This window comes from Mustelus asterias, chromosome 20 (genome assembly GCF_964213995.1).
Source record: "Mustelus asterias chromosome 20, sMusAst1.hap1.1, whole genome shotgun sequence".
NCBI lineage: Eukaryota > Metazoa > Chordata > Chondrichthyes > Carcharhiniformes > Triakidae > Mustelus > Mustelus asterias.
This window is the reverse complement of record NC_135820.1, coordinates 81,475,854-81,491,199: the sequence shown is the minus strand read 5'-3', so window position 1 is coordinate 81,491,199 and position 15,346 is coordinate 81,475,854. Positions and strand designations below refer to the sequence as shown.

The window sequence follows — 15,346 nt, the reverse complement described above, 5'->3', positions numbered from 1 at the left end:
AGATTCCGTAGTCAGTCCCTCCACGGCGTCCACCTTCTCTACAGCCGTGACACTATCCCTGATCAACAGTGCCACTCCCCCCCCCTCTCTTGCCTCCCTCCCTGTCCTTCCTGAAACATCTAAAACCCGGCACCTGAAGCACCCAGTCCTGTCCCTGAGACATCCAAGTCTCCGTAATGGCCACCACATCACAATTCGAAGCAGCAATCCACGCTCCAAGCTCATCCACTTTATTCACTACACTCCTGGCATTAAAATAGACACATCTCAGACCTTCAGCCTGAGCACTTCCCTTCTCCCTCACTCGTCTAACCTCCCTCTTACCCTGTCTACATTCCTTATCTATTTGCGAGCTAACCTCCTCGCTCTCAGTCCCCTCATTTCGATTCCCTCCCCCCAACCTTTCTAGTTTAAAGTCTCACCAGTAGCCTTAGCCAACCTTCCCGCCAGGATATTGGTCCCCCTGGGATTCAAGTGCCACCCGTCTTTTTTAAACAGGTCACACCTGCCCCTAAAGAGGTCCCAATGATCCAAGTACCCAAATCCTTGTCCCTTGCTCCAGTCCCTCAGCCACGCATTAATTCTCCACCGATTCCTGTTCTCACTCTCCCGCGGCACAGGCAGCAATCCCGAGATTACTACCTTTGCATTCCTCTTTCTCAGCTGTCTACCCAACTCCCTATATTCTCTTTTCATGACCCCTTCCCTCTTCCTACCTATGTCAGCAGTACCTATATGCATCACGACCTTGGGCTCCTCTCCCTCCCCCTTCAGGATTTCTGGGACTCGACCAGAGACATCCCGGACCCCTGCACCAGGGAGGCAAACCACCATCCGAGAGTCCCGTCTGTGTCCGCAAAAACGCCTATCTGACCCTCTCACCGTAGAGTCCCCAATTAGCACTACCCTCCTTTCCTTACCCCTTTGCATTACTGGGCCAGGCTCAGCTCCAGAGACACTGCCACCGCTGCTTCCCCCAGGTGGGCTGTCCACCCCAGTAGTACTCAGACAGGAGTACTTATTATTAAGGGGCACATCCACCGGGGTGCTCACCATCACCCGAGCTTTCTCCTTCCTCACTGTTACCCAGTTACCCTCCTCCCGTGGTCCCGGTGTGACCACCTGCATGGTAGGTTGTTGCATAAAGTTAAATCTCACAGGATCCAGGGTGAGGTATCTAAATGGATACAAAATTGGCTTTTTGACAGAAGCCAGAGGGTGGTTGTAGAGTGAAACCGGGGCACCCGGAGGAAACCCACGCAAACACGAGGAGAATGTGCAAACTCCACACAGACAGTGACCCAAGCCGGGAATCGAACTCAGGTCCCTGGAGCTGTGCAGCAGCAGTGCTAACCACTGTGCTACCGTGCCACCCAAGGGGTGCATTTTGGTAGATTGAACCAGGGCAGGACTTACTCAATTAATGGTAGGGCAGTGGGGAGAGTTACAGAACAAAGTGATCATGGGGTACATCATAGAAATCATAGAAACCCTACAGTACAGAAAGAGGCCATTTGGCCCATCGAGTCTGCACCGACCACAATCCCACCCAGGCCCTACCCCCATATTCCTACACATTTACCCACTAATCCCTCTAACCTACGCATCTCAGGACACTAGGGGCAATTTTAGCATGGCCAATCAACCTAACCCGCACATCTTTGGACTGTGGGAGGAAACCGGAGCACCCAGAGGAAAGCCACACAGACACGAGGAGAATGTGCAAACTCCACACAGACAGTGACCTAAGCCAGGAATCAAACCCAGGTCCCTGGAGCGGTAAAGCAGCAGTGCTAACCACTGTGCCACCGTGCCACCCTATGTTCATAGCTCCTTGAAAGTGGAGTCACAGGTGGACAGAGTGGTGAAGAAGGCATTCGGCATGCTTGGTTTCATTGGTCAGAACATTGAATACAGGAGTTGGGACGTCTTGTTGAAGTTGTACAAGACATTGGTAAGGCCACACTTGGAATACTGTGTGCAATTCTGGTCACCCTATTATAGAAAGGATATTATTAAACAAGAAAGAGTGCAGAAAAGATTTACTAGGGACTTGATGGATGGTGTTATAAGGAGAGGCTGAATAGACTGGGACTTTTTTCTCTGGAGCGTAGGAGGCTGAGGGGTGATCTTATAGAGGTCTATAAAATAATGAGGGGCATAGACAAGGTAGATAGTCAATATCTTTTCCCAAAGGTAGGGGAGTCTAAAACTAGAGGGCATAGGTTTAAGGTGAGAGGGGAGAGATACAAAAGTGTCCAGAGGGGCAATTTCTTCACACAGAGGGTGGTGAGTGTCTGGAACAAGCTGCCAGAGGTAGTAGTAAAGGCGGATACAATTTTATCTTTTAAGAAACATTTAAATAGTTACATGGGTATGATGGGTATAGAGGGATATGGACCAAATGTGGGCAATTGGGATTAGCTTAGGCGTTTTTAAAAAAAAGGGTGGCATGGACAAGTTGGGCCGAAGGGCCTGTTTCCATGCTGTAAACCTCTATGCTGTCTCACAGTGCCAGGGATCCAGGTTCGATTCCAGCCTCGGGTCACAGTCTGTGTGGAGTTTGCACATTCTCCCCGTGTCTCCGTGTGTTTCTTCCAGGTACTCCAGTTTCCTCCTATAGTCCAAAAACGTGCCGGTTAGGTTGATTGGTTGTGATAAATTCCCAGCGTTATACAGTGACAGACCTCCCCGTCCCTATCCCCACAACCTCACACACTTAGCATAGCCAATCCACAACCCTGGCCACCTTTCGGTCTGTGGGAGGAAACTGGAGCTCCCAGAGGAAACCCACGGGGAGAACGGCAGTGAGTTTTCATCTAACAATTTGCAGCTTAATTTGACATTTATGTGGCAAATAGTTCTGGTCTGTTCCAGGATCAAACTTCCCAATTGCAAGGCAACATAGTAAATTTGCTCTATCTCTTGCAGCCTCCATGATGTTCCAGTACTTTGTGAAAATAGTCCCAACAATTTATGTGAAGTTGGATGGAGAGGTGAGTTCTGGCATCTTCTCTCATTCTGTACTTTATACCACACAGGTTTGATGTTTAATCCAAAAGATGTCATCACCAACAGTGCGGCACTCCCTCAGTACTGACCCTCTGACAGTGCGGCACTCCCTCAGTACTGACCCTCTGACAGTGCGGCACTCCCTCAGTACTGACCCTCTGACAGTGCAGCACTCCCTCAGTACTGACCCTCTGACAGTGCAGCACTCCCTCAATACTGACCCTCTGACAGTGCGGCACTCCCTCAATACTGACCCTCTGACAGTGCGGCACTCCCTCAGCACTGACCCTCTGACAGTGCGGCACTCCCTCAGCACTGACCCTCTGACAGTGCGGCACTCTCTCAGCACTGACCCTCTGACAGTGCGGCACTCTCTCAGCACTGACCTTCTGACAGTGCGGCACTCCCTCAGCACTGACCCTCTGACAGTGCGGCACTCCCTCAGCACTGACCCTCTGACAGTGCGGCACTCTCTCAGCACTGACCCTCTGACAGTGCGGCACTCTCTCAGCACTGACCCTCTGACAGTGTGGCACTCCCTCAGTACTGACCCTCTGACAGTGCGGCACTCTCTCAGCACTGACCCTCTGACAGTGCGGCACTCCCTCAGTACAGACCCTCTGACAGTGCGGCACTCCCTCAGCACTGACCCTCTGACAGTGCGGCACTCCCTCAGTACTGTCCCTACCACTCCCCCTGCTGGTCTGATTGGCACTGCGGCCTGTGGAGTGCATTGGCCCCGATGTGCTGAATTGTTTCTGCCGTAACACCGTCGATACCATGTCCTGACTTGCCCATTGCTCTTTGATTCCAGGTGGTGAGGACAAACCAGTTTTCAGTCACACGGCATGAGAAGGTGGCCAATGGGCTAATTGGGGACCAGGGTCTCCCGGGGGTCTTTGTGCTTTACGAACTGTCTCCGATGATGGTAAAATTTACAGAAAAACACAGGTATGTGAAATCTATGAGTTATTCATTGCCTGTGTATTCTGAAGGTCAGATGTTTTTTATCTTCAGTGAATATTGAAGAGGTTTGATTGGATCTTTGAGCTGGACATGTTTGATGCTGGATGTGTGATCTGAACTGCATTTATTCCACACTAAAATTCCCAAGAGATATAATGAAGTTACACCGATCCTTCAGCACGCAGCACTGACCCAGTTTGTGATTGTTGTCTTACAGATCATTCACCCATTTTCTCACTGGTGTCTGTGCCATTATTGGAGGCGTATTTACAGGTAATGACATTGGGACTGTTTGCTGATTCGTTACAGATCCTTACTTGGTTAGTTAGTGGAACAGCAGTATTGTATCACACAGCACCTACTCACAGCCTCATGAGTATATCTGACGGTGAGCCAGAGTTGGGTACGATATACCAAACAATAGCCCTCCATTTGTCCAGTGTCGTTCTGGGGGGTGGGGGGTTGCTGCTTTAGTCCAGACCTCTGCAATGTCCTTTATAACAAGTCACTGCACTCCAAAAGTATTTAATGATGCACAGATAGTGTGGAGATGTTTGGTGGTGATGAACTGTGGTGTCAGTGATGGATATTAGTTCCCCTGTCATCTAGTTTGAGACAATTCCATTGGGTCGGAAAACCTCCTTAAAGCTAGTCTCAGTAATGCTGATCAAGAGACAACCAATTGTAAAAGGCCATCCGATTCACTAATGTTCTTTAGGGAAGGAAATCTACTGTCCTTCCCTGGTCTGGCCTGTGTATGACTCCAAATTGAGAAGTGGCTGTCTCTTAACTACCCTCTGGCCCAGCAAGCCATCTGTTAGGATACCAAATCAGAAACCCCAAGGTATATTATGAAGCTAGACTAGAACCCAACCATTTTCTATTTTGGCATTAGTGAGAGGATAAATGTTTCACTCCAGGCACAAGTTTACTGATAAACTAGGAAGCTTTTAGCAAAACCAACTGTATTAACAACATGGTTTAACTATAACAAATGAATTAGCTGAACCTTTAACAATTGAACGATACTTAAACATGACCAGATACATGTCTTAACTACTAACCTATCGCTCGGAGTTCCAATTCAAGCAATATTCCTCTTATAGACCTAAACTCCTCTTTAAAATTAGTTAGCAAAACAATGGTATACTTTCTTGAATTACTTTAACAGTCCTGGAGCTTTCGGAACACTTCTGGAAAGAGAGAGATAGACACCTGTTTTCTTCTGACAGCCCAGGCGACAACTGCTTGTATTTTAAAATGAATCTGAAACAATATCGCTTCCCTGCAAGCTTAGCTCCTCCCATTAATCAGATGACTCTGTCCCTGTCAATCAACCTAATCAATACTCTACACTGAAACCCCAGGGAGATCCAAGTAAACATAAATGCATTAGCTCTGCTTAAAACACACTCCAAGTCTAAAATGAATACTTATCCTATGCTCCCAGCTGCCAGTTTAAAGGTTTTGCTAGATAAACCCTGCAAACAGACCTGAATTCTAAATATACCCCTTATGAGAAACGTGATATACAGATATTTCTTAAAGGTGCAGTACCATCACATCACGCGGTTGTATTTAGGAGTTAGACAAGAAAGTAGAGGCCACTGTCAGATCAGCTATGATCTTATCAAACAGCAGAGCCGGCTCAAGGAGTCAGATGCTGCCTCCTCGTCTTAATTGTGTTTAAAATGGTCACCACCTTCTCCAGAGCAATTCGGGCTGGGGACTGAATGCTGGCTTTGCTTCCGGTGAAATACACTTTGTGCGCACACAGGTATATAAGCACATGGATCATATACACATACTGTTTCTACATGGATCATATACACATACTGTTTCTACATGGATCATATACACATACTGTTTCTACATGGATCATATACACATACTGTTTCTACATGGATCATATACACATACTGTTTCTACATGGATCATATACACATACTGTTTCTACATGGATCATATACACATACTGTTTCTACATGGATCATATACACATACTGTTTCTACATGGATCATATACACATACTGTTTCTACATGGATCATATACACATACTGTTTCTACATGGATCATATACACATACTGTTTCTACATGGATCATATACACATACTGTTTCTACATGGATCATATACACATACTGTTTCTACATGGATCATATACACATACTGTTTCTACATGGATCATATACACATACTGTTTCTACATGGATCATATACACATGCTGTTTCTACATGGATCATATACACATACTGTTTCTACATGGATCATATACACATACTGTTTCTACATGGATCATATACACATACTGTTTCTACATGGATCATATACACATACTGTTTCTACATGGATCATATACACATGCTGTTTCTACATGGATCATATACACATACTGTTTCTACATGGATCATATACACATACTGTTTCTACATGGATCATATACACATACTGTTTCTACATGGATCATATACACATACTGTTTCTACATGGATCATATACACATACTGTTTCTACATGGATCATATACACATACTGTTTCTACATGGATCATATACACATACTGTTTCTACATGGATCATATGCACATACTGTTTCTACATGGATCATACACAGCATTATCTTTCCTATAACGGGCTGTCTCTCTTGCAGTGGCGAGCCTGATTGACTCACTGATCTATCATTCTGCACGTGCCATACAGAAGAAGATTGAGTTGGGAAAAGCTGTGTAGCACGGGCTGCCAATTGTTGACTGATGGGCTGAATGGACAGGCTCGCTGTGAATATTTCTGTATAAGAAAGATCGCTCAGGCAAAGAGGGCCAACTTCCTTTGGGACCATTCAGATTAGTCCATTCACACTGAAATAATGCCTGACGTAAATCTGATTCTGAAGCTGGATGTTGTAAGGAAATGTAATTTATAAAATGTGGTGAGCAGGTTTGTTTGTGTTTCTGTTTTGATCCCTAAAGGTGTGAATCCTGATAAGCACGCCCTAAATCCTCACTTCCTGACCCACACTCGCCCAATCCTCACTTCAAAATATACAATTCCTTGTTTGAAAGAAGCATTAATTAAGGGTAACAGCTGTCCTCCCGACTCCTCACCACTCCCAACTCCCCTCAACTCCGACTCCCCCCTACTCCCGACTCCTCACCACTCCCAATTCCCCCCTACTCCCGACTCCTCCCGACTCCCGACTCCTCCCGACTCCCAACTCCTCCCGACTCCCACAACTCCTCCCGGCTCCTCCCTCTGAATTCGGAGCTTCCCTGCTTATTGGCAAATTGTTCTCAGACACAGTTAGCCCCAGCAATGGTCATAACATAGAGAGAAACAGACTCACTGCTCCAAGACCTACCCGCTAGCCTACCCTCTATCCACCTGCCCCCCAACCCAATCCACTCCCCACCTAACTTGGAAAGTGCCAACTTCAGTCCCTGTCCTATACTATGTTAGTTGCTTTTGGAGACACCTGGGAGTGTTTGATGGGAACTGTGTAGAGGGAGCTTTACTCTGTGTCTAACCCTGTGCTGTACCTGTCCTGGGAGTGTTTGATGGGGACAGTGTAGAGGGAGCTTTACTCTGTATCTAATCCCATGTCGTACCTTTTCTGGAAGTGTTTGAAAGGACATTGGGAGGTGAAATTGGAAAGTCTCTGACACCAGTCCCTAAATTTGAGCCAAAAGGGTAATTTTTAAAAGTCACTTCATTAATTTACTGGACTGAAACTTAAATTGTTAAAATTTGACAATGTATTATTTTCAAATGATTTATTTTTGCGTGATTATACAAGGAACAGTCACAAGCATCTTCCAGAGACTCTGTTTCCAGAGTTTAGTCCAAAGGAGAGTGTGGGTCTGAGCTAGTCTGGAAACTGCGAACAGGATCAGGATTGCTGTGGGATTCTTCTTAAAATCAGGATTAATCTAGGGCCATTAGGATTAAGAATACAGAGATTAACAAATTGGGAAATACTCTGGAGGTGTTAATGAGAAGATGAGAGTGGACAATGGGATGAGTTTCATTCTGAGTGTGATTTCTGGGATTAGACATCATGATCACTGTTCTACATTATTTTTCAGTTTCTCTTCAAGCATTTTGCTTTTGCATGTCTGTGTCCTGAGGAGTTTTTTGTGTAGAGGAATAGATTGTGTCAGAGGTTAATTGAGTAATCTGTGATGGGAGAACATAATAGGTGGGCAGAGCATGGAGGGGGCAGCACAGAGTGGGCAGAACATGGTGATATGGGGAAGCGGCATGGTGGCACAGTGGTTAGCACTACTGCCTCACAGCACCAGGGACCTGGGTTCAATTCCGGCCTCAGGTCACTGTCTGTGTGGAGTCTGCACATTTTCCCGGTGTCTACATGGGTTTCCTCCGGGTGCTCCGGTTCCCTCCCACACTCCAAAGATGTGCGGGTTAGGTGGATTGGCCATGCTAAATTGCCCCTTAGTGTCAGGGGGACTAGCTAGGGTAAATGCATGGGTTTATGGGGATTGGGCCTGGGTGGGATTGGGGTCGGTGCAGACTCGATGGGCTGAATGGCCGCCTCTTGCACTGTAGGATTCTACGATTCTAATTGAATCACGCTGTGGTCGACACTCTGATCGCAGCATGAAAGTAAAATAAATGGGAGAAAAATCATTTTTTGTCTATGTAGGAAAATCAAACCAAAATAAAAATCAGATCTATTTTTAAATCTTGTTTGTTTTGAAATTATTGCACAATATAACCTTACAAATGAGAACAAGATATTATTTTGAACGACTGGTTCCAGAACATGAACAGCAGAGAGAGGCCAGAACAGTAAGTTTGATTGAAATATGTGATAGGTTAAAGGCACTTGAAGTAAGCTATAAATATCACCCAATACTGAGAGCCGCAAAGGAGGAGATTAATGAGTAACTAATCGCCATTGACTTTGATAAATTCACTTTCACCTGAACATTAGCTTTTGACAAAAGTTATGCATGAAAGCATTGACATTGTAAAGGGTTGTGATATAAGTTTCTGGGTGTGGAAAGGTGAATGTGGATGATTATTTTCAACGCAGAGTCCAATTAGTTGCTCTAACTTACTGACTTGACATTGCCGAATGCGAGGTCCAGTCATTGCAAATGGAACCTGCACCTTAGTAACATTGGGCAGCAGACACATCACACAGGAACATCCTCGGGACATTCCAACACTGGTTGGGACAAACAGGAAGTGGGTGGAATTGTGTCCTCGATAATAACTTGGCTTCTTTTCCTGCCCTTAAAGCACTTGGGAAAACAGGAGAGGATTGTGGGGAACAGTCCTCCAGAATCGAAGCAAAGACAGAAAATGCTGGAAGAACTCAGCAGGTCTGGCAACTTCTGTGGAGAGAGAAACCGAGTTAACGTTTAGAATCAGAGTTCTGAAGAAGAGCCATACAGACTCATCCATGATCATGTTGAATGGTAGAACAAGCTCAATGGGCCGAATGGCCGACTGCTATTTCTAAATGAGCAAAACACTGCAGATACTGAAAATGCAAGATTAAATGAGAATTCTGGAAATAGTCAGCAGAGCCAATAGCATCTGTGGAGTGAGAAACAGTTAACATTTCCAATCTGCGACCCTTTGTCAGATCTGAGAGATGTCACGGGAAAGGAAACAGGGGCAGCACGGTGGCACAGTGGGTTAGCACTGCTGCCTCACAGCACCAGGGACCCGGGTTCGATTCCCGGCTTGGGCCACTGTCTGTGCGGAGTCTGCATGCTCTCCCCGTGTCTGTGTGGGTTTCCTCCGGGTGCTCCGGTTTCTTCCCACAATCTGAAAGACGAGCTGGTGTGAAAGGATGGAAATCTGGAGAGCTTAAATGACAGAGCTGATGATGTGAGGCAAAAGTTGGTAATGGAGCAAGTAAAGAAACCAAAGGTGTGTCTAGTAGAGGTGTAAATTACAACAGTATCATCATCAATAGCGGCTGTCCAAAACAAAAAGGCAGAAGCTATGATCTGAAATTAAATGTTGTGACCTGAAGGTTAATAGTGTCTTCTTGACATTGGGATGTTGGTTGTTGGAAATGGGAATGCAGCTGAATCACCATGTTTGACCACATGAGGGCAGCAGATGCACACAGTTCTGAAGTGACCGATTTCCTCCTCTGGTCAAAAGGCCATTTCCCAAAGCTGGCCTCTCTCTGGTCACAGGCTGGTGATGAGGGGTCTGTGAGCTGCTGTCTGCAGTTGGCCTGGTCTCCTGTCTGACCCTACAGCCAGCAAGTGTCAGACTGGGTGAGACTAAAGAGCCCTGGAACTTGGCCCGTGAATTAAAATAACACTGCGAGATTCAAGAAATGGTTCCATAAAGAATAACAAATAAACACGCAGCGGCTTTCTGAGGAGCTGCAAGGCTCCTGAGCCTCAATTATCTCTCACAGCCGTGGCCACAGTACCTCGGAGAGGTCAGCCTATCCCAGCCAAGGGAATAGGCACTCAATCCAGGACTCCAATCTGTCATTTCCTGTCTGTTTTGCAGATGACTCCTGAATCTGTGATCCATACTCCAGGCATTTCCCTGTTGCAGGGATGAAAGGTTTGGCTAATTGGAGGATTCATTGATAATGGAATTGTGCTTATTTGGAAGTGAAGTTCTCCTAACTCTCATTGTCCCTGCACAAAGCTTAGGGCAGAGACACAGGATAGCTCCCAGCTCTAGATAAACTGAGCTAGTTTACATCTTGTTAATATTTTCAGTCTCTGAGATGTCACTCCTCACAGTGAGAGTGGGGCAGTGGGATTAGTTTGGGATTGATACACGGCTATAGGGAGAGAGTGGGGCAGTGGGATTATTTTGGGATTGATACACGGCTATAGGGAGAGAGTGGGGCAGTGGGATTATTTTGGGATTGATAGAGGGCTATGGGGAGAGAGTGGGGCAGTGGGATTATTTTGGGATTGATACAGGGCTATAAGGAGAGAGTGGGACTGTGGGATTAGTTTGGGATTGATACAGGGCTGTAGGGAGAGAGCGGGGCAGTGGGATTAGTTTGGGATTGATACAGGGCTATGGGGAGAGAGTGGGACTGTGGGATTAGTTTGGGATTGATACAGGGCTATAGGGAGAGAGCAGGCCAATGGGATTAGTTTGGGGTTGATACAAGGATATGGGGAGAGATTGGAAAATATCGGATAAATGTGACTTTTGCACGTTTATCACATGGGATAAATGTGCACATTTGGTCACAGTTGGGATTGTAGTAGTGTCACTGCAAACATTTATACCCATGGCTTGGAACGGGCAGAGAGAGAAGGGGTGCAGCATCCTAGGGAGAGGGCACACAGCACTCTAGGGAGAGGGGACACAGCACTCTAGGGAGAGGGGACACAGCACTCTAGGGAGAGGGGACACAGCACCCTAGGGAGAGAGAACACAGCACCCTAGGGAGAGGGGACACAGCACTCTAGGGAGAGGGGACACAGCACCCTAAGGAGAGGGGACACAGCACTCTAGGGAGAGGGGACACAGCACTCTAGGGAGAGGGGACACAGCACTCTAGGGAGAGGGGACACAGCACCCTAAGGAGAGGGGACACAGCACTCTAGGGAGAGGGGACACAGCACCTTAGGGAGAGGGGACACAGCACCCTAAGGAGAGGGGCACAGCACCCTAGGGAGAGGGGACACAGCACCCTAGGGAGAGAGTGTGACTCATTCTGCCTCCAGTCCATGTGACACCCACTCAGTGAAGCAGCTGGAAATGGAGGGATTAACAGAATTGTAGAATAGCTCAGGAAAACTGAGCAAGGAGGCTCTCGCTGGGCACGTGTGACCAGAAAAATCCAGAGTGCCAGAGGGGTAAATGTTATGGACGAGTGTGGGGGGGCGAGACTGAGGGGGGGTGAGGGTGAGAGTGAGGGGGAAGTGCGTGGGGGCGAGTGTTAGGGGATGGCGCGGGTGGGGGGTGAGTGTGAGGGAGTGGGGGGGTGAGGGGGCTGAGGAGGTGGTGAGAGTGGGGGGATGAGGGGGTGGTGAGGGTGAGGGGGGGGCAAGGGTGAGGGGGGGGCGAGGGTGAGGGGGGGCGAGGGTGAGGGGGGGGAGGGTGAGGGGGGGCGAGGGTGAGGGGGGGCCGAGGGTGAGGGGGGATGAGAGTGAGGGGGGCGAGGGTTGTTATTGATGAGTGTTTCTCCCAGAAATAAACCTGAAGATTGTGATCATTGTGACAATTGAAGATTGACGCGAGTTTCTTTCTGGATGACGGTTTTCTCAGGAAATGGTGAAATTTAAACGACTTTGGGTAATAATGAATTTACTGTCAGACATTTTCCAGATAACCTGTTAGTGACGGAACTGTGTCTCTCCCCAACCTCCGCCCTCTCATCAATGTCCCTGAGATATTATCTCAAACAGAGCAAGGGGCTGTTAACACACGTCCCCTCCCTCTCGTTCTCTCTATATCCTTCTATTTTTCTCTGTCTCCATTACGCTCTCTATTTCACCGAGGGATTGGAGAAATGTTAACTCTGTTTTCTGGCTTTTTCTAAAATTCATTCCTGAGATCTGAGTGTTATTGGTTATTGATTATTGATTAGCTTGATTAGCATTCCAATCATTCTGTAAATTGAGTTTGTGTCTCTATGCCCTGTTTGTGAGCACATCTCCCACTCCACCTGACGAAGGAGCAGCGCTCCAAACACTAGTGGCGTTTGCTACCAAATAAACCTGTTGGACTTTAACCTGGTGTTGTGAGACTTCTTACTTCACCTGTGGCCAGAGAGGATTTGAAAATCACTATCAGTGCCCCTGATGTCTCCTCTCTTGCCTCCTCAGCAGCCTGGGATACATCTCATCTGGGCCTGCGGATTTATCCACGTTTAAGTTTGCTAAACCTGCTGGTACCTCCCCTCTTTCTCTGTTAATTTGCTCTAATATTTCACAGTCCTCCACCCTGGTTGAGGACTGTACCCACATCTTTTAGGCCCCCTCACAGAATTCCAGTCATCCATCTCTCTAATTTCCTCCCTTAGCTGTCCCTTTGTGTTCTCCATTTCTCGCTTTTCTTTTCACAGCTCTCTCTCTCCGTATATATATATATATATATATATATATTCTTTCTCTTGAATTCTGTACCTCTCTATCATTCTATCCATCCCTCTCTCCTCACACTCAATCTTCTCTCTCTCTCTGCGTACAAATGTCCCTTTCACTGTAAGAATGTAAGGAATGGGAAGGGAGAGGCAGCTGGTGCCATATTTGGACACAGAGTGGCAGGAAGCTGATTTTGCCCAAAGGCTGTTGCCTGGTTACCATTTGTGCAGATTCATTGCTAACAGTTTCCTGCAGCAGGAATATTGCGGAATTCAGTTACTGCCTCGACCCCCATCTGTCTTGTTTCAGAAAGTGAGCTGGTGAGGAGGGGGTGAGGGGGCTGGGGCGGGGGGGGGGGGGGGGGGGGGGGTCAGTGCGGCTGCTCAATATCCGCCTCCTTTTCTACCCAAAATATACCGGCTCCCGGCTACCAAACGTCTGAGGGTCAGAATTGTGGGGGGGGATTTGGGGGTGAAGATTAATTGGGGAAGGGGGAGATTTGGGGGTGATTTTGGGAGGATGGGGATTGTTTGGGGGGCAGTTTTGGGGGTTGATTTTTGGGGGGTGAAGGTTGATTTGGGGGGAGGGCACTTGTCTTTACAGCAATAATAACACTTCAAAAGTACTTAATTGATGATTAAACACTTTGTGATATTTTGTGGCTGTGATAGGCACTATAGAAATATAAGTCTCTTTTTTAAACAAGGCAGGACTGAATATCATCCCCACAGAAATATAAAAGTGTTCTGTTTGCCCCAGATTGACAGCCTGCACCCAGCAAGTACAACCCAACAATCCCCCTTCAAAGACAGGAAGACTCATTCTATCATTTGTATCCATCAATAAATGTGAAATAATTTGATATTTCATACTGGTGAACGGTGCTTTTAAATATTAATTTGTGATTAAAAGAATGTGACATGATATAAACAACACATGTTATGAATTACAGACACCGTGCGGTGATATAACCACAGGCCACAGCTCTTGTGAAACTGGGTGTGACAAGGATCTTGGACTGAACATGATGGCTGCACCACAATATTTTTAATGTTTTTGGGAGGGAGGGGCAACTCTTTCTTTGTGTTAATTGAGGTTTGAGATGTCACTGCAAAGAAACACACTTTCTGCAGATATATCTTAATGTTCCACAGAAGGTGCCAGACCTGCTGAGTTTATCCAGCACCTTTTGTTTTTATATCTTTACATTCCCACATTGTACTCTCCTCCAAGTTGAAGCAGAGTAAGACTCCTTCCTTGACTCCAATTTACCTCGACTCAACTCAGGCAGGCAACAGCAGTGACACCACTGTGCACGGCAGCTATCTAAGCCACCTAAGGGTGATATTACCATATTTGTGCAAAGAACATAAGAACTAGGAGCAGAAGTAGTTCTGGCCCCTCGAGCCTGCTCCGCCATTCAATAAGATCATGGCTGATCTTTTTGTGGACTCAGCTCCACTTACCCACCCGCTCACCATAACCCTTAATTCCTTTACTGTTCAAAACCTTATCTATCCTTGCCTTAAAAACATTCAATGAGGTAGCCTCAACTGCTTCATTGGGCAGGGAATTCCACAGATTCACAACCCTTTGTGTGAAGAAGTTCCTCCTCAACTCAGTCCTAAATCTGCTCCCCCTTATTGAACTAACCTAAGTGTTGTTAGTTCGGTGCTTTAGGCTAAAAAAAAGAAAGACCTGCATTTATATAGCACCTTTAATAACCTCAGGATACTTTCCAGCCAATGAAATACTTCCAAGTCTCCTTTGTAATAGAGTCATTCAGATTTAGAGTCATAGAGGTTTACAGCATGGAAACAGGCTCTTCAGCCCAACTTGTCCATGCTGCCCCTTTTTTTAACCCCTAAGCTAGTCCCAATTGCCCATGTTTGACCCATATCCCTCTATACCCATCTTACCCATGTAAATGTTGAAACGCTTTTTAAAAGACAAAATTGTACCCGTCTCTACTACTACTTCTGGCATCTTGTTCCAGACACTCACCACCCTGTGTGAAAAATTATCCTTCTGGACCCTTTTGTATCTTTTCCCCCTCACCTTAACCCTATGCCCTCTGGTTTTAGACACCCCTACCTTTGGGAGAAGATGGTGACTATCTAGCTGATCTATGCCCCTCATTATTTTATAGACCTCTATAAGATCACCCCAAGCCTCCTACGCTCCAGGAAAAGAGCCCCAGTCTATCCATCCTCTCTTTATAACTCAAACTCAAACCATCAAGTCCCGGTAGCATCCTAGTAAATCTTTTCTGCACTCTTTCTAGTTTAATAATATCCTTTCTATAATAGGGTG

The 15,346-nt window shown here is 46.5% G+C and overlaps 1 protein-coding gene across 1 annotated transcript in view; it reads left to right on the top strand.

The window, feature by feature from the left end:
• ergic3 (ERGIC and golgi 3) overlaps positions 1–8,676 on the top strand; it is a 55,998-nt gene extending 47,322 nt beyond the window's left edge. The window contains exons 10-13 of the mRNA XM_078236983.1: positions 2,932–2,996; positions 3,827–3,963; positions 4,196–4,251; positions 6,631–8,676. Of these exons, the coding sequence (XP_078093109.1) occupies positions 2,932–2,996; positions 3,827–3,963; positions 4,196–4,251; positions 6,631–6,710 (338 nt within the window). The 3' untranslated portion in view covers positions 6,711–8,676. The remainder of the gene's footprint in view (positions 1–2,931; positions 2,997–3,826; positions 3,964–4,195; positions 4,252–6,630) is intronic.
• The last annotated feature ends 6,670 nt before the right edge of the window (positions 8,677–15,346 follow it).